The 19,373-nt window shown below is 28.8% G+C and overlaps 1 protein-coding gene and 1 long non-coding RNA gene across 4 annotated transcripts in view; one reads left to right on the forward strand and one right to left on the reverse strand.

Moving 5' to 3' along the window:
* The window catches only part of LOC136091222 (uncharacterized), a 27,526-nt gene continuing 8,153 nt past the window's right edge, over positions 1-19,373 (reverse strand). The window contains exons 2-4 of one of the 2 annotated variants that reach the window (XR_010643801.1): positions 17,520-17,617; positions 13,973-14,103; positions 1-318 (exon numbers count right to left, since the gene is read on the reverse strand). This is a non-coding gene — a long non-coding RNA (uncharacterized LOC136091222). Of the gene's footprint in view, positions 319-7,538; positions 7,612-13,972; positions 14,104-17,519; positions 17,618-19,373 lie in introns of those variants that run through there. The other variant, XR_010643802.1, reaches the window with a different exon arrangement.
* Positions 15,550-19,373, forward strand: part of LOC100204534 (scoloptoxin SSD14) — a 21,744-nt gene continuing 17,920 nt past the window's right edge. For both annotated transcript variants that reach the window (XM_065818358.1, XM_065818359.1), the window contains exons 1-2: positions 15,550-15,662; positions 17,371-17,396. In XM_065818358.1, coding sequence (XP_065674430.1) covers positions 15,619-15,662; positions 17,371-17,396 — 70 coding nt within the window. In that variant the 5' untranslated portion in view covers positions 15,550-15,618. The remainder of the gene's footprint in view (positions 15,663-17,370; positions 17,397-19,373) is intronic.

Raw genomic sequence — 19,373 nt, forward strand, 5'->3', positions numbered from 1 at the left:
ATATATAAATACTGCACTCGTTGGTGACATGTCCACTAGGTCAAGTATAAATATATCCTTTACCGCCATTGTTAGTTTCAGTAATATTAGAATTTTCAAGACAACCGCAGTAGTGATTTTGAATTGTCCAGTTTTCATTTGAAATGCGTTCACTAAGTTGTTTCCCAAAGTTTCGATAAAATGATCAGGACAATACAGTTTAACTTTAAATATTCAAAAATTGTATTTTTTAAAAAACATGTAATTATTTAAAATATTAACTTTGCAAGCCATATTTGCGCAAAAAGCACCAGCCAGTTTGTTAATTGAACAATTTTTCTAAAAAATATATTTAAAAATTTACAAATAATAATTATTTAAAATTTTTATCATTATAAAATTGTTTTTCTTCTTCGTCGTCGAAAAAAGTTTTATTTATTTATTTTTTCAACTTTATTTTCTTTTCTGTTTTTTTTTTCATTTTTTACAATATTACATTTTTACAAAATATTTCTTCTTTTTTTTAATTACAATAATAAATTTAAATTAAATATTAAAAGTATATATAAAGCTCGAAATATGATATTATAAAATAAAAATAAAAACGAGCATGGCTTGCCAGAAAATTTTATTAATGAATGTCGTTTATATGTTGTTGATAATAAGAATGCACCTATTTCTTCTTGAAATGATTCACAATTGTCTCAAAATGATATTAATAAACTTGAAGAATGGTCTAAAAAAGGAAATTAGGATTAAATTTTGAAAAATATAAAATTATGCACATTGGTTCAAATAATAAAGAATATTCTTATTTTATGACTAATAGCAATACATTAACGGAAATTGAAAGGTCAAAATTAGAAAAAGACATTGGTGTTTATATATCAATTGAAATAGGCCAAACAAGTAAAATATGCAGCCAGTAAAGCAAATAGTATGCTCTCACTATTAAATAGTACATTCAAGTACAAGGATAAAGATCTAATAAAAACACTGTATTGTACGTATGTTAGACCAAATTTAGAGTTTTCGATTAAAGCATGGAGTCCGTATTATACAAAAGATGTTAATGAACTAGAAAAAGTTCAACGAAGAGCAAAAGATTGATATTAAATTAAATCAAGCAATGAACTCTATTTGCTCATCAGGTCCAGCATCTAATATCAGAGGAGCAAAACATAGATTGAAACCTGAATTGGTAAGAAATTGTATGAAAAGGCAATATTTTTTCAGCAATAGAGTCATTTATGGATGGAATAGTCTACCAGCAGAAGTCGTTCAATCAATTACACTTAACAACTCAAACTTGCAATCGGTTGATTTAAAAGCAACAGTAAACAAGACAAAAATCAAGAAAGCTTATTAACGCTTTTTTATTTAAAACTGAACATAAATTAATATATACCAGCTGTCATAGATATTGCCTGGCGCTTTATCTCATCAGCATTAACTATTAACTTTTAATGATAAATAATATACAAAAAAATATATATAAAAATTATAAAATTAGAATAAATTAATTATACAGCTTATTAAATAAGCGCAGTAAGTAATTGAATAATTATTCAATTATATAAAATTAACTATTGTTTTTAAATTAAAATTTTTAAAGAATTTTAAAATAGGTTAGTATATTTTCCGTTGTAAAAATGAATTATTTGATATTAAATTTATAAGAATTACATTCTTGAAAAAATCTATAGTAGTATTTAGAACTATTTTATTTTATGAAAATGGTCGGCGAAAAGATGAAAATTTTTCCAAAATTCGTTTGAAAAAATGGTTATTTAATAAAAATATCTTTCTTTAAAATATATTTATTTCGATCTCTTTACAAATACAAGTTCTGAAAAGAAACGGGAGATGAGTTGGCCTTAAATAATAAAGAATATTTTTTACATAAATAAAAAGTTTATGAAACACATTTAATTCGATTATATTAAAGAGCTTTCATTTAATGTAAAAGACGCTTGGCGTTAGCAAAACGGTCCTCGAAATTAATAAGGCGTGCTACATACTGACGATGAAGAGGTTTAAGTTTTGTTTTATTAGTGCTACCCCAAGCAATGTTTGCATAGTTAATATGGCAATGAATTAACGAGTAATAAAATTGAATTAAGGTATGCTTATCAAGAATATTTCTTGTTTTCGTATAAAAAATCAATGTTCTTTGAAATTTCACTATAAAATTAGCAATAGAAGTTTTCCATATAAGATTTTTATCCATATAAGATTTTTATCCGAATAAGATATTCCATATAAGATTTTTATCCAAATAAGATATTTCATATAAGATTTTTATAAGATTTTAGGAGTTTTCCATATAAGATTTTTATAAGATTTTTATACACCTAAATATTTTATTGCTAAAGCTCTTTTTATTACTATATCATCAATAAAATGAAAAGTCAAATTACTAAGGACTATCACCAAGGAATATTACCAAGGACTATTACCAAGGACAATTACCAAGGACTATTACCAAGGACTATTACCAAGGAGTATTACCAAGGAGTATTACCAAGGACTATTACCAAGTACTATTACCAAGGAGAATTACCAAGGACTATTACCAAGGACTATTACCAAGGACTATTACCAAGGACTATTACCAAGGACTATTACCAAGGACTATTACCAAGGACTATTACCAAGGACTATTACCAAGGACTATAACCAAGGACTATTACCAAGGACTATTACCAAGGAGTATTACCAAGGACTATTACCAAGGACTATTACCAAGGACTATTACCAAGGACTATTACCAAGGACTATTACCAAGGACTATTACCAAGGACTATTACCAAGGAGTATTACGAAGGACTATTACCAAGGACTATTACCAAGGACTATTACCAAGGACTATTACCAAGGAGTATATGTCTTTTACCATACAGATAAAAAATAATCCATTTTTTTTTATCGATATTTAATGATAGTCTGATTAATCAAAAATATATGGAAATTTTGACAAATTTGTTGTTCATGTTGCTAAAAAGTGTCATAATGTTATTATTTGAAAGAAATAAGTTGGAATCATCTGCAAACATAATTGTTATCAGGTTAGAAGCGGTAGGTAGATCATTAATATAGATTAGAAATAAGAGAGGTCCTGATATAGATTCTAGAGAAACTCTGCATAAAATATTTAACAAACTAGAAGATACACTATTATCTTCACATGAGATAAATTTCTAGTTACTTAAATAAATGTTCAGTAGAATTATTTTCTTTTTTGAAAACCATATTCATTGCTGTAAATTGTAAACTTTTTAATATTGGTATGACTTTTGCTGATTTTAGAGCTTGTCAAAAACTCCCTGTTTGATTGACATTGAAAAAATCCTAAAGAGTAGATTAAACTGGGGTAAGAGGAAACGAAAAAAAAAAGTGAACGGTTTAGCAACTTTGTTTCTTTTGCATTTATTGAAAGCTAAAACAAAATCTTTTAAAAATGCGAGGCTCCGTATTGTAGAGAATTTTTTCCTCTATCTAAAAATTGTTTTATTTTTGCCTTAGCAAACTCTAAAATTCTCACCCTAGTAAAGAAAAAAGTTTTCTTTTCAAAAAAATCAACTTCAAAACTCCCAAAACTAAAATTATATTTTACTAAACTAAAAAGGCTGTTTTGTATAAAATTTTAAGACGATAAAAATTCTCTTTTTAAAATTGAATTTGCCAGTTCCGGAAAAAAAAGTTATGAGCGAAAAACCGATATAAATGTTTTTCGGGGAAGAGTAAATATGCTAATTGCTCACACTTATGCATTAGGATGAGCTCAGCTAAAGTAATTGATAGTTATTAACTAATTAAAACGTAAATAAAAACGGTAACCTTTGCTATCTGTCTAAAACACTTTAAAACAAAATGACTTGTACTTACATTCGTAAAACGCAAACTACTTAAACTGAAGAGGAATTGCAACTTGCAGTAGAACAAATAAAAAAAGAACGTTTGCAGATGTCATCTCAATAGTTGGGACTAATTTGGTAGCTACAAATCAAGGTCATCTGTTTCCACCAAGCGGTACACTAGGACGAGAATGGTATCAAGGTTTCACGAAACAATGGAGTCATAAATTAGGCGTCAGAGTACCTGGCAATAATTTGTCTCTCAGAGCTTCTTCTTGTACCGAGGACAAAATAACAAGTTATTTCAATACACTTCAAAAACAAATTCTTAAATCAAATATCAACAATAACACTTCTTAAAATTTGTGGAATTTCGACGAATTTCAGGCGATCAAGGTAAGTAACATATAATTTCCAGGCTTGGTGCTAAACGCCCTTTTAAACTGGTTGGTAACAACGAAAAAACATTCGTAGTTTACAAATCAATAATACGTCTGTACAAAGACTGGTGTGTAGGGGGACTACTAAACACCGTATTTACAACATCCAATGGGTTTAATGGAAGGGAAACTTTATTCAATGGCTCACTAAAGTATTCACACCGACAATCAAACTAATTCCATGTAATTAGTTTGGTCCACTTAAATTGAGCAGTTTTATCAATTAATCAACTAATCAAATATTTTTTTTTATTACAGGTATTCACCTTTTAGTTTTGGACGGATACGTCACATGTGTTACTTACGATGTTGCACGTATTTGCATTGACAATAACATCAGGCTGATATGTTTACCGGGTCATTCGTAACACATACTTCAACCGTTAGACGTAGGTGTATAATGTCACGATAAAAGAGTTTGGCGCAAATTACTTACAGAATTTTACACAGCTACAAATTTCAACAACTTAACAAAAGAAAATTTTATTCAACTACAAGCAAAACTTGACACGAACACGAACATTTACACGAACACGAATAATCGTTGGATTTGTTCCCATTTGATATTAGCCAAATTGATCTATCAAAGTTACAAGTTGCTTAAACATTTTAAGCACCTTCTCAGCCTGCTTCATCATCGTCATCCCAGCCTATATCATCATCTAACATCAGTCAGCATCAAACTCCAACGATTCGCCAACTTCAAAATTTAATTTTAATTTTTTTAATTCAAAACTTTACTTATAGTTGATTGCATAATTTTTTTAATTCAAAACTTTATTTATAGTTAATTCCATACAGTAGTTTATAAATAAACTAAATAAAATCAACACAATAAACTGTATAGACAATACAAACAAACAAAAATATGGTAAAAAATAAAAAATCAGTAACAACTAGCTTAACAATGTACTTAAATAAAATATAAAAAATTTTAAAAAGAAAAAAAATAACTTCATAAATATCGTAAAAAGAAAAAATAACTTCGCAAATACCGTAAAAAAAAACAGATAAATTTATAAATTCGTAAAAATGACATGATTTAGTAATAAAAATAAAAAAAATTAAGTTTCACAAATTCTACAAAAACATTTTTCCCTATTCCAATGTAAAATGTTATTTTTGAACACCTGGAGACTTTTTGAGCACATGGTTTTATTGTCTAGGGAATTCCAGAGCGAGGTGGCTCTATTTAAAACATTATTTGTATTTTTATGATTAAAGCCTTTGGGCAGTAGCATCAATTTATTGCAACATCTAAGTTGAAATGGTAAAGTTTTCTTTATAAATAAGCCCTTCATAAATTCAGGGTTAAAATCATTAAGGGATTTAAAAACTTTAATCATAAGAAATCAAAAATTTCAATGATGGATTCTTAGGTTATTATGTAATTGTAACAATTCATCCAGAGACAAATCAAATCTTTGATGGACTATGTGGACTGCTTTTTTATGAATTTTATAAATAAGGTTGTCATTGTATTTTGAGCAAAACATCCACATCAAAGAGCAGTATGAAAAATTTGATAATTGGAGAAAATTTGTAGAAAAGGTCTTTGTCTTGTTTTTGTCTTGTTTTTGAGTTTTTAAATACGAATAAAATAAAAGATTTATAAAAAGATTCATGAGTTTCAAACTATTATTGTAAGTTTGTGTAATATTATTTTATAAAAGATTCAATATATTTTTTCATTATATTTAACTTTTTTAATTTTAGAGGCTAATTTGTTTATTGGTTTCGAAAAAGTTAATTCTTATCTACCTCTCCTGTCACAAAAGTATTGTAGTTTCTACTTCTGTTAAATCACAGAGTAAACACAAGGATTTCAGTTTGTGGTTGTTAAATTTTGAAGTAAACAGAAGCTTTAGCTTATGTGAAAGAATGGAATGGAAAATTATCGATTTTCAAATCGAGATTATCGAATAGCGATTCTTTTAGTTACTTGTTTATATAAAAAGAAAGTTATTTTTATTCAAATAATTTTATAGACTCCGACACCATTTAAAAACATGATCTTTTTTTCAACATTATCCTTTTTAAATATCTTAATCAATATATATCTTGTAATATTTTAATCAATATATATCTTGATAAATTATAAGCGTTAAATAATAAAGTTGCTTGTTTATAAGATAAGAAAACTTTTTATTCGAGAAAGGGCAAAGCACTTACTATTAGCTTTATCGCATAGAATGTGATCACCAAACATTAAATCCTTATTAATTGTAACCCCAAGTAGCTTAACTTTATCCGAAGATAAAATCTTGTTCTCGTCAAGCAATATAAATTGGCTGTTTGAATATTTTTAACCATTTATAAGAAATTGAAAGTGATCCTTGAGCCACTCCTAATGAAACTCTTAACCACTCAGAAAATGATGAACCCAGTTTAACCCTTTGTTTACGATCGCTTTGATATGATAGTAAAAGTTTTAGGCTTTCATTAGAAAAACCATAAGCTTCCAATTTAGCTATTAATAAATTGAGGGATCAGGTTGTAAGTTTTTGAAAGATCCATAAGCATGGACCCAATAAATTAAAAACAACACCATTGACTCCTGCTCAAAAGTATCAAATGTTGCAACACAACACAGAAAGACAAAAAGAGTTGAAGGCCAGTGTTTAAGTACATCTCAGGTTCTCAAGAAACTAAAGCAAGACGATAAGGCCAAAAGTCAAAGTAATTAAAGAAACGCAAGATTTACTTTAGTATAACTTCAGATAAAACATTCAAAAAAAATCGAGACAAGACAAAGACATCAAGAGGGGCAAAAAGTGTCGCAGAGTTTAGAAAGATGCAATTCTTGGGTTTGTCGATCGTGTTTACCCAAAAGATATAAGATTGGCGAAGAGTTTTTTTGCATGAAAAAATGCGGCGAACACGCTTCTGACGATGAAACAACTCAAATTTATTTCAGTAATAAATGTGTTTTTTTTGTTTTTTTGTTTTTTTTTTGCATATTTGATTAAAATAGTTTTTTGTAAACTTAACTTCTAATAAGATTAGTTTTTATTTTATTTAATTTAGATTGTCTTAATATCCTTATCAATTGTTGTTAAAGTTTAACTGGTTTGCTTTTCCCCTACTATAAGGGCAAAAAATTTTGTTCTTCAAAAAAATCCTTTTTTTTTTTTAATTTTCAAAATGTTTTTTCTCAATTCTTATATATTTATATAATGTAAAAAATTATCTATAAACTTAAAAAAAAAAACACAAAATATTTTTTCTTTAAAAAAAATAATTGAATTTGAAGCTTAATCTTACCCCAGTTTACTCTATATCTTTTCAAACATCAAATGAATTTATAATATCGTTGTCATTAACATTATCAGGGCCTAAATAAACAAAATTAAAAAGCCAGTCATTAATATTTATGCTCATAATGCTTCTTTTGATAATTTTGTTATGATTTTAAATCATTTGTTAAAATTTTCTGTTCTTCCATTCGTGAAGACAATTCCGATTTGGATCAGTTGTATCAAAGTTTGTCTTTAATGAGTGTTTTCGTTATAGCTAACAATTTGGGTAAAGTTAAAATGTTTCGATACAAAAACTTACAAATAGTGGACAGTTCAAAAATATTAAAATGTAAACTAAAAGACGGCACAAACAATGACACAATGAAAGAGCAATTGGTTCAAAACCGATAGCCGTTGCAACAACGAGTGAAAAGACAAGTTCTGTTATAAAAATATGGGATGAAAATAGTCAATAAGGTGGTGCTCAACTTCAACCATTAGATGTGGCGTTTCAAGGCTATATTCATAGAGAATTTTAAAGTTTGGATTAAGTGGTCAAAAAATAATATCGTGGAACTTTACAATTAGTGCAATGGTGCAATGTGTCTTGTGTGTAAAACTGGCATTCGTATTTGGGTGGAATTTTGCCGTGTGTAAAAAAAAGAAACAGTTTCTTTAGATCAGTTGTCACTGTTTGAATTGTTTAACAAGAGATTTCAAACGCGCAACGGGATGAAATTGCGAATAGTCAATACTTCTAACTTGGTATATAAATAAGACCGACACAAAACGGTGGCACATTAATATATTATAATGTGGTTAGTTGAAATGCAAGGTGTAATTGTAGAAGAAAAAATTGCTGTAATTGGTGCTATTTAAAACAAAATGGCTGCTCAGTTTGAAGAGTATTTTGCTAAAAAATGTCGCGATGCAGATTGTCGAGGAGGTTGTCGACATTCTATGTAAATTGATGGCCAATGGGTTATACGGTTGGTTTGCGCGCAGTTTGTTGAATTATGATAAATATTCCTACATATTCAACCTTCAACTGTGTTTGAGAGGGTGGATGCGTCGCATTTGCAAAAAGCGTGTTTAGAAGTGTCACAAACGCCCACGCAATCGGAAAGTGTAACTTATTTTGCCTGGGGCCGTATTCTCATCTCTCCGTTAAACTTAACGGAGCTTTTGTCTGAAATTTCATTACAATATTTCTAAGTAAAGAAATGACAAAAATTTATATAAATTCGTTAAAATAAAACTTATACCAAAATAAAACATTTATGTTTAAAAAAATATAATTTTAAATAAAATTTTTATTAATGTAATTTAAAAGAAATTTTTGACTAACGCTCCGTTAAGCTTATTGGAGAGATGAGAATACGGCTACTGAAGATTATCGCAAACTAAGATTTCAAAATTTGCAAGCTACTTTTGACATGATGTATTTTGACAGAGAAGAAAAACAGTTTTAATTTAGGAACAATTGATTAATTGCATTCAATGCAGTTGGTGTATTAAATATTTCATCCGTCTACAAAATGTCAAGTCATACCCGTGCGGTTTCGATGACATGGAATTGATAGAGCAATTAAGTAGTGGCAAACCAAATAGCAACAAAACGATTGCCATGTTGCAAAAGCAACACGAAGTACCCAATCAAAGTTTGAGATTGGCAGCCTCCCACTAACGTGTTTTCAGGATATCCGTCAATGTGCGGTTTAAAATTTGACATTTTATTTTGTCATTTTCATCTTCTTTAAAAACTGTATTTTTGCTAAGTGGCGTCCCCAAACCATCGCACAGTTTACTTAAGATTCAATTTTTTTAGAAATAAAACTTCTTTTATGTAAACGTATCTTTCTTTCAAATCTGGACAAATTTCTTTAATTTTTTTTTTGAATTATATATGCATTTTATATGCTCCTCCTCGCAGTTTTGAGGCGGCAATCGCTTCCCGATTGCATTGACGAATTTCTTCTAAGCAAAATTTGTCACGCACCATCTGAAGACCATAATTGAGAAAATAATATTTTGAATTTAAGTTTTTCATAAACTACACTTTTCTTTTGTCAGTTTGGATTCAGCGCGGAGTATATTTCAATTATGCGCTCTCAAACACGGTCGATTGTCGACGCAAAATCGAATTATTTTCAAAATAATTTTCCAACACAAATAAATCTACCCTTAATGCTTACAGTTCTACAGTCAACTTTTTTGAGGATATTTTTTTCCTCAAACTTTTTTTTTGATTTGTCTAACGAGTCAAAGGCATAATATTTAGATGCAAAAGCAATAACTTGCTGAATCACATGATTAGGACACTCGTCCTGAAAACATTTATATTTTTTTTTTGTCTCTCTGACGAATAAAAGGGATGCTTCTTATCATAGCTTGAATAAACGATCAACGCATCAAAATCTTTACTATTTTTCAGAGCAAACAAAAGACGTCTTTCAAAATCTAAACTGTTTTTAAAAATAACATTGCATAAAGAACCCGTGTCGATCATCGGTAATTGAAAACGTGCGTTAATTTTTTCTAGTGCTTTCTTTAAAAATGTCGCAAAAATTGTTATACGTTCTTTAGTTACACACAAAATATGAAGGACAGTTTTTCGAAGCAACAATATCTTATATAACGACATCTCCAATATACGTATTATACTTGCTCGTATACGAAAAAATTGAAGCTAGAGTTAAAATATGAAAACGAAATTCGTCATTAATGCGTAGATCGAAATCATACAAAACGATTGCACTCTACCTTAACGGCACTCTAGCTATAGTCAAAGACTTTCACACAATTATTAACTTTCAATTTTTTGTATGGTATATAATTAGTAGTTCCAACATACTTTTTCATAAATGTTATCCGTAACCTCCGTTTTTTTAAAAGTATTTGTTGATGGAATATATATATATATATATATATATATATATATATATATATATATATATATATATATATATATATATATATATATATATATATATATATATATATATATATATATATATATATGTATATCTATCTATATACATATATATATATATACATATATATATATATTATATATATATATATATATATATATATATATATATATATATATATATATATATATATATATATATATCAGAGTTGCAATATTAAATTATATTATAAACATTAGCATTTAGCTAATTCCTGGTACTGCGGGTAATAGTAACATATATATTATATATATATATATATATATATATATATATATATATATATATATATATATATAATATATATATATATATATATATATAATTGATTTTTTGACGAGATTAAAAAAATAACTACATGATTTTTACTACTAAAAGTTTCATGCGTTTAGCAATCATCAGGTAAAAAATACATTGCTTTTTTCGTTAAAAAATATACTTAATAAACATCGTGGCGTTCAAAAACAATTTTAAAACTATAACTATTTGCGAGCGTGGTTTGGTTTTTTAATCTTTGGGCTCGTGGTTGTCAAGCAAGAACTTGTTTTCGTGACGGCACTTAGAAATATATATATGTATATATATATATATATATATATATATATATATATATATATATATATATATATATATATATATATATATATATCGTTGTCATTAGAATTTTCTGATAAAAATTTTGTATGCGATTTCTTTTTCGCTTTCGTTCAAAGTTTGTTTTGTACCTTTCTTTACAAAAAAAATAAGGTGTGTTTAAACTAGATCTCTCCAAAAGCTCTCTACTTGCATATAGTCAAAAAAGAAAAAAAGAATGGGTCGAAGTAGTTTAAAGTGTAAATAATACATAAAAAAATTTTAATTTTGAATTTTTGGACGGTAAAAAACCTCTTGAATGAATTATTGAAAGCATTTGTCAAGTGGCAAAAAGAACAGGATGGCGTTCAAGACAATATTCGACATTTAATGATATTCAAGCGATTGTGTAAAAAGCAAAGCGTATACCGACTTTACATGCAGCGGATCTTAATTATTGATTGGGACCATTTCACGTTGTTTTTTTAACGGATTACGTTTACACCATAAACATATAAAAAAATATCAAATTAAAAAAAATGTTTAAATTAGAAGGCATTACAAGATTGAAAAAACTGTGCGAGTCCAAGGTAGTCAAAGAAACAAAAAACAAAACCACAGTCGAAGAAGAATTTGTTGAATATGAAGTCGTAGAAAAAGAACCCCCAGCAAAAAAGAAACGTACATTTCAAGCAGCCTTGCACAAAAAGTGGTACGAGAAACAACGTTATAATATAGAAACAGACAGTGAAGAAGATTCATGGTCAAAAATAAAGACCATTGCCATTGATGACGAGCGACGTTTGATTGGACAGCTGCTTGAAGATCTTAAACAGATAAGGGGTTCTTGATTGCAAATTTTCCGAGAAACTATAGCTGTAGGTGGACCAATTGAATACAATGAGGCATCAAATACAGCTTGTTTCCACGAAAGCCAAACAAAAGGATTTGAAGTGAACGTTTTTAACGTTGGTTTAGATAGTCTGATCCAGCAGATTGATTCAAGATTTGAGACGACCAGTATATTTGGCAATATGTTTTCATTTATCTGGTTGGATAATGATGACCTTTCTGTTCAAAATAAAACTTGCTTTCATTTTTATTCAAGATATGTGAGCAAAGAGGATCTTACTGAGGAGGTTTGTCGTTTTAAAAATGCCTGCAAAACAATTTTTAAACATGGAAATCCAATGCAGCTACTCAATCAAATCGTCGAGAAAAAGCTTGAACGCCTTTTTTCGTACAATTACATCATGCTCCGGATTTTCAGCACCATTCATGAATAAGTTCCTGAGGGCGATTGTTTAGTGAACTGATTGTAAAATACTCTTGCCGTACTTCTTTTAGACCCGAGCGCCAATTGCGCCCGTGTGAAAAATGGAGAGCAGCGGCCCTATTTCAAACAACGAAATTACAAAATTTAAAGTTTTGTGAATGCAGCAATTATCTATTTCTGATAGAGCACATTTTATTTCTGCGTTGCTATTAATTCTCTGGATTGAGAAACGGTTTGTTAATCAAAACTGACATATGAATCAAAATATTAGTTTTAAAACCAATAAACGAAAAGCCAATCCACAAAATCTTCGAGAAAGGTAAATAAGGTGCTAAAAATGAATTTTTAATTTTTTTTAGCCGCCCAAATATCAATGACATTGCCATAGCTTACCTTTTAAGTCAAATCTTTTTCAATCAAAAGAATCAAAAGATCAGTTGCGCGATCCTGACACATGGTGATCCAACTCTACTTTTGGGCGATTTTTTAGATTTTAAAAGAATATTACTAAATATAAGATGCTTGAATGTAACTTAGCTCTAACATAGTCTGATTCTTAATTTTCAGATTTCAGAGAATAGTCTGCTGGTAGAGTTCTTTATGAAGTGCTGATGAAATTAAATATGGTATAATGGGGTTGTTGATAGTCCATTCACCTGCAAACATAATTGTATATAATAATTATGATTAAATTTTTACAATAATTTTATAAATAATCAAAATTAACATTGAGAAAACCTTATAATAATTTACCTAGAAAAGCTTAATTCTTAGAAGCCAACAAAAGAGTCACATCCAAAATTCCATTGTCCTCTATTTAGCTGTCTCAGAATTGATTTGCTTCTGGTGCTCTGAATCTATACCAGTGCAGCTGGTAAGACAATTGTATTCCTCTTTCCAATCCATGTAGAAATTTTGGTACAATAGGCTGGTTTGATGCTGCATTACACTATCTATGAGTTTTGTCTACTGATCCCTAGCTCTTTACATCTCAATCCTTTTGACACAAAATAACTGGCCACAAAGAGTCAGCATTAATTATTACCAAGAGTCAGCATTAATTATTACCAAGTCAGGTTGAGCATTGCATCCTTCTCTGTTGGATAAAGTTCCTCCTTCTGACGCTGATGAATCAAATTGAAATTTGTTTAGCTCAGATTCAGGTGAATTGTTTGAGGTCTCCACTAATCCAAAGTCTTTTGAATCACACATTTTGAGTGCAGCAGGTGATCTTAAAAGAGGAGGAGGGCTCATTGGTTCCTCTTAGCACTCATAGGCTAACAGGGAGCCATGGTCATCATAAGAGGGATTTTTAAAGAAAAAGTTAGTAACAATAACAAGTAATAATAGTAATAAAGAAAAAGTAATAATAACAAAGATTATAACAAAAAGATTATAAAAAAAATATGATAAAAAAAACAGTTAACGTAGAAGTTGCATTTTCTTCGGTCTGTGTTATAGTTATAAATCCAATATCCTCGAAAGTCTACCTATTTTTTGTTTCGTCTGCGGGTTTCAATATCATATTTCCACATTTATACAGATAAAATATTTTACTCGAAAAATAGAAATTTTTTTATAGAACAATTGGATAAAAGAACTTAGTTAGAACTAAAATTATTTGTGTTTTACTTACGGTTTTGGCGTTGGAATGTTTGCAAAAAGTCCTTACAGTGTAATCACAGAACATCTCATTCCTAAACGATCTAGCAAAACTTGCCCAGAAACACCAATCTCATGCTTCAAAGGCAAACGCGCAACCACTATCTAAACAAATATATAAAACTTTCAAAACCTTTTTTAAATAATCAACCAACTTATTTAACCTTTAATTATCAACTATAAAACAAAATAAAACTCATTATTTATCAATCAATTTATTTAACCTAACACCTATTTAATCAACATCAACACTTATCCTAACCGAAAACCAAAAGCCTCACTTCAGCAAGTTTCACCAACGCGTCGAGTTAAAATTTCAACATTTTTACCAAGGGTTTGAGCCAAAACTATTTTTTCTTATTGGGTTTAAAGTAGGCATTCCGTCTACTTTAAACCCGATGAAAAAACTCAAATACGCTGTGAATAATTTTCTCTTGGCTTCAACAGTCAAATTCTACGTGAAAAAGTAGCGCTTTTTATCGCTAAATTGTCAACGAATGTCTAGTTTGCTTTAACTTCTTTAATAACCGCGGTGCTCACCCATGGAACGCACTACCTAACAAAGATGTCAGTGCTATCAGTGTCAACTGTTTCAAAGCGAAGTTTGATCAGCTACTATTAAAACTACTACAGCGCTTCATTTTCCATGCAATCGACCTAGAGTTAGCATAGCTAATTGTTCATGGGCTTTCGGATTACGCCCGGTTCCGCCTAATTCAACTACAACTAAATCTTTTTTTTTTTCGTAAAAAATAGTTTATAATAAAAGAAAATTTAAAACTAATATTTAAATCAAAGTTTTGAGCATTTTTGTTCCGAATACTCAAGTTCTCGGCATACTCAACACTAAAATGTTTTCTATTTATTGTAAATAATTGGGCCTTTTTGCTACCTTTGCCCATCCGAAGGCCATGGTCTGTAAACTTCAACGATTGAAACATCACTAGGTTTGAAAATTGGTATCATTTTTGCAATTTTAAGTTTTTCAGGATAAACCCTTTGTTTTAAAGATAGATTTAAAATGTGCTAAAGTGGAATAGTTATTCTTTATATGTTTTATAATGACGCGACAAGTGATAACATCAAATCCTAAACTTTTAGGTTTTAACGAAAAATTTCCATCTAACAGTTTAAAGGGGTTTTACACGTATTTGTTTATTTATTTTTGTTAATTTCTATCTTTAAAACAAGGGATTTTTCAATTAAAAACTCATGTAAAAAATGCATTCCGCTCATACCACAGACCTAGCTTACACAAATAAGTATGCAAATAAGATTTTATTAAAATTAGGAACGTCTTTAGATACATTCTTACGGTTTTGGCACTAGCTACAGATGCAATTTTACTCAAAATATATAAATACTGTTTTTTTTTCAGGAAACATTTATTTGCTTTTCTTAATGAAGTTAAATTTGTTAAATATTATTAACTGCTCCGAAAAAAAACCACTAGACAGCGCTTTTTTGTTCTCCTCAGAAATAAGAATTTATTACTTGCTCTTTCCTTATCGATTTTCCATTCAGTTTTCTAGAGATAAAAAAAAAAGAATAAAAAAGAAAAAAACAATTGCCCCGTTGCGCTCTTGTTACATTTAAAATATTTTTTGTCAACACGTACCCATGTTACTTGAAATCGTGCTGTCGATAATACAAATACTTAGGCTGTATGTATTGTTCAAACATTTTTCTGTTGTTAACGTAATGTTTAACGTAATGTTATTAAAACAAACAATAACAATCTTTAAAAGCGTAAGAATAAACTCTTTTTGAGACTTTTTTTTTAGTTTTTAAGGTATTTGTTTTGCTATATACATTTTTTATATGTAATATTTTTTTGACTTTGTTACTGTTGTTCCTCCTCTTCAAGCTTAATATTGTTGAAGAATTTTTTCTAGTTTTTATTAAATCTACTTTTCTTTTTTTTCGATAATGGTATTGCGCTAACAATTTACATTATTTAAATGTTTGTATGAATGTTTTGATTGCTAAATTTGAATTGTAGGCCATGTTTTTAGGTGACGCAACCAGGCATTTTACATCAAACGAGTGCTTTAAAATAAGTTAACATCAACATTAATTTGAAAAAGTTTATTAAGATCCACGTATTTGCTACCTCTGTAAAATTTCAACTAAATTTTAGTTAAAAATCTCAAAGATTTTTGTTCAATTGACTAAACATAATTCTTGTTTATTTTATTTTGTTTATTTCCTAACAAGTAAAGCATGCCACTTCATTACAGTATATTAAAAACTTCTTTTTTTGTTTTTTGTTTTGTATTCTAATTAAAAAGTTTGTTAATAAGTTTGCAAAAGCATTAAATTTAACCAGAGTTATTTTTTTTTTGCACTTGTCATTTAAGGCAAAATAAAAGCCATTTCACACAATGTTATAATGATGATTGTGATAATCTTATTCCTAGGAAATTTATTATTTGGTGATTTTACAATATACTCTATTTTTATCAAACCATTATTGAAAATTCAAATTTTAACTATTATATAGAAAAGGCATTAAAATTAGTTATTGCTTTTGTGGTCGTATCACTTACTCAACTACTTAGTGAGTACTTAATGTGCTACTTAATCTAAATAAGTGGTGATTCAACACACTTTTGTATAAATAAAGAAATAAGATTTTTAAAAATCTATATTGTATATATTAAAATATATATATGTAGCCTATTTTTATTCATATATACTGTTTTTCAATCTGTTTTTTTTATTAATTTAACTTATTTATGGCTTTAATATAAACAATAATCCAAAAAAGTCTTGAATGTGTCTGTCATGTTTTAAGTGCATTACACTCAACTAGTTAAAGTGTAATGCACTTAACTAAGTAAACATAACTTGATTGTCAAGATTTATGTTTTGAAGTTATATGATTTATAAAAAGAAATCAGTTATTAGAATTATTACTATCAGCCAAAATAAACTTATAAGCAAGCTTTCATGTTTTAGAACATTTGTAAACTTTTTTTTACAAATATTCTATAACATGAAAATAAATTTGTAGGCTTTTCTTTATAACACCCTACAATATCATATTAAACAAGGGTGTAACAGTTATATACATATTAACTATGTTAATCTTTTTTAGAAAAAAGTGTAAACAGGTCTACTACAATTTTTAATTCTATGACTGCTCTTGTTTGTTTTGTTTCTCAATTTTGGTGTACAACACCAAATTTAATTTTTAAAATTTTTAATTATTAGTATGATAAATATTATTATTGCTAGTATTATTATTATTGTTATTATTATTATTATTATTATTATTATCATTATTATGATCATCATTAAAACAGTTTAAATAATTTATTTTTGCATTAACTTAACTTGTTAAAGTTATTATTTAAATTCTATTTACAGATTTACAAGTACTGCAGAGTGTAAAGGTAATAAATATAATAATTATGATGTAAAGGAATTTTTTATAATTATATTTCATTAATTATATTTATAAGGATCTTGTCTAAACATTATGCAAATATATACAGTTATAAAAGTTAAAACCCCACCTCTGGGCAAGTTTTGCAACATTGGTTAGGAAGGAGGCTTAAATTTCCAATTAAATGCTCATAAGACTGTAAGGACTTCTTGGGGCACCTAAATAAATCTAAAAATAAAAAAAATAAAAAAATTAAATTATAATTTTATATAATTTTAATATTTTTATATAATCTTAGATTATAATTATTACCTGCTTTAAACATTCATTTTAAAGATTTATTTTAAAATAATACTCTTGACACCTGTGTGATAACATGTTCATTAAGATTGAGTTGCTGAGGGAAAAACATTGAATATTAGGCTGTCTGACCTCTCATTATAGAAACATGAATGGCTGTTGTGGTTTACTTGCATCAATATATAGTACTGATGGTTTAAATATTTTTCCTAATACTTTGTTTGTACTAAAGTTGTAGGCTCTTATACAGGGTGTACAATTAATTTCTGACCCCCTTAGTGTCCTTATATAAATGACTGTAACTCAGTTGTTAGTTAATATTTTTATTCATTTTTTTTTTACAAAATCTTTAGAACAATGTTACTGATCAGTAGTTAGTTATTCCATCATTATTACCAGAACATTCCAAAATTCTGGCACTTTCATTAAGTGAAAAGCATTCTTCTTGAGTGATGAGCCCATTCTTTTTGAACTCTTGTCATAAATTGTTGGTGGTTTTAAGGTCTTAAAAACTAAAAGCCTTAAGCCTTTCTAAAGCCTTGCCCATAAATGCTTAATGCAATTAAGGTTTGGTGAATTCCCATGTCAATCAGTCCAGACATTTTTGAACTCCCTATTGATGACATCTAAAATAATCTTTCATTAAAACATTGCATTAAATCATCTGAAGTATTTTTTTTTTTTTAAACACCTTTGCTTCCAACAAGGCTGCAAGCAGCCACTAATTAAAGTTGGAAGTTACTGAAAGAGAAAAGATGAAGATTGTAGAGCAAGATAACGATTGACAGACGACTTATAAGATTGCAAATTATATGAGTCAGGAAAGCAAGATGAAGGAAGCAAATTCCAAAGAGCTGATGTTTGAGGAAAAAAACTAGACGAATAAGCATTTTTGGAGCACTTAGGAACAGTCACAAAAAAAAGGATGACACTTAATTGAATGACGAGTAACACGAGAATGAATTATAATAGATGGCACAAGAGACGCTAGCTCTTTAGAGCAGTGCCCATTATAGTATTTGTAGAAAAGAGAAAGAGAAGCAACATTACGACGATGTGATAATGGATGGAGGTTGGCTGCAAGAGCAGGTCCAACTATGTTTACAACACGTTTTTGCACCTTGTCTAGAAGAGAAAGGGCATCATTAGAGGATCCGCCCCAGATATGGCAACAATATTCCATACAAGGCCGGATTTGAGATTTATAGAGATAGAGAATAGAATCCGAAGTAAGAAAGTGACGAGCTCGATAAAGAGATGCAACCTTAGCAGATGCTAATTTTGCAACTGATTTGATATATGGTTTCCAAGAAAGATTGGAAGTAAGAGTTAATCCTAGAAGATGAAGAGTAGGTGACTCATCGAGTACACCACCGTTCATAAATATAGGAAGATCTAAATTATTGCGATAACGATTGGCTGAAAAAAATTGAGTTTTATCTGAATTAAAGTTCACCAGCCACTGTGAGCCCCATGCTGTAGCAGAAGTAAGATCCTTTTCAAGCTCAAATGCCCCCTCCAAGCAATCAGAGGGTGTTGGTTTTTTATCACGACAAGAATAAATGGTAGTGTCATCAGCAAACAATGCCACCTTAGATGTGAGAATATCTGGAAGATCATTAATGTAAATTAAAAAGATTACTTGACTTTAAGTTCAGTCACTGGGGAAGATCTCATTTTTAAT

Source organism: Hydra vulgaris, chromosome 14 (genome assembly GCF_038396675.1).
Source record: "Hydra vulgaris chromosome 14, alternate assembly HydraT2T_AEP".
In the NCBI taxonomy this organism is placed as follows: domain Eukaryota; kingdom Metazoa; phylum Cnidaria; class Hydrozoa; order Anthoathecata; family Hydridae; genus Hydra; species Hydra vulgaris.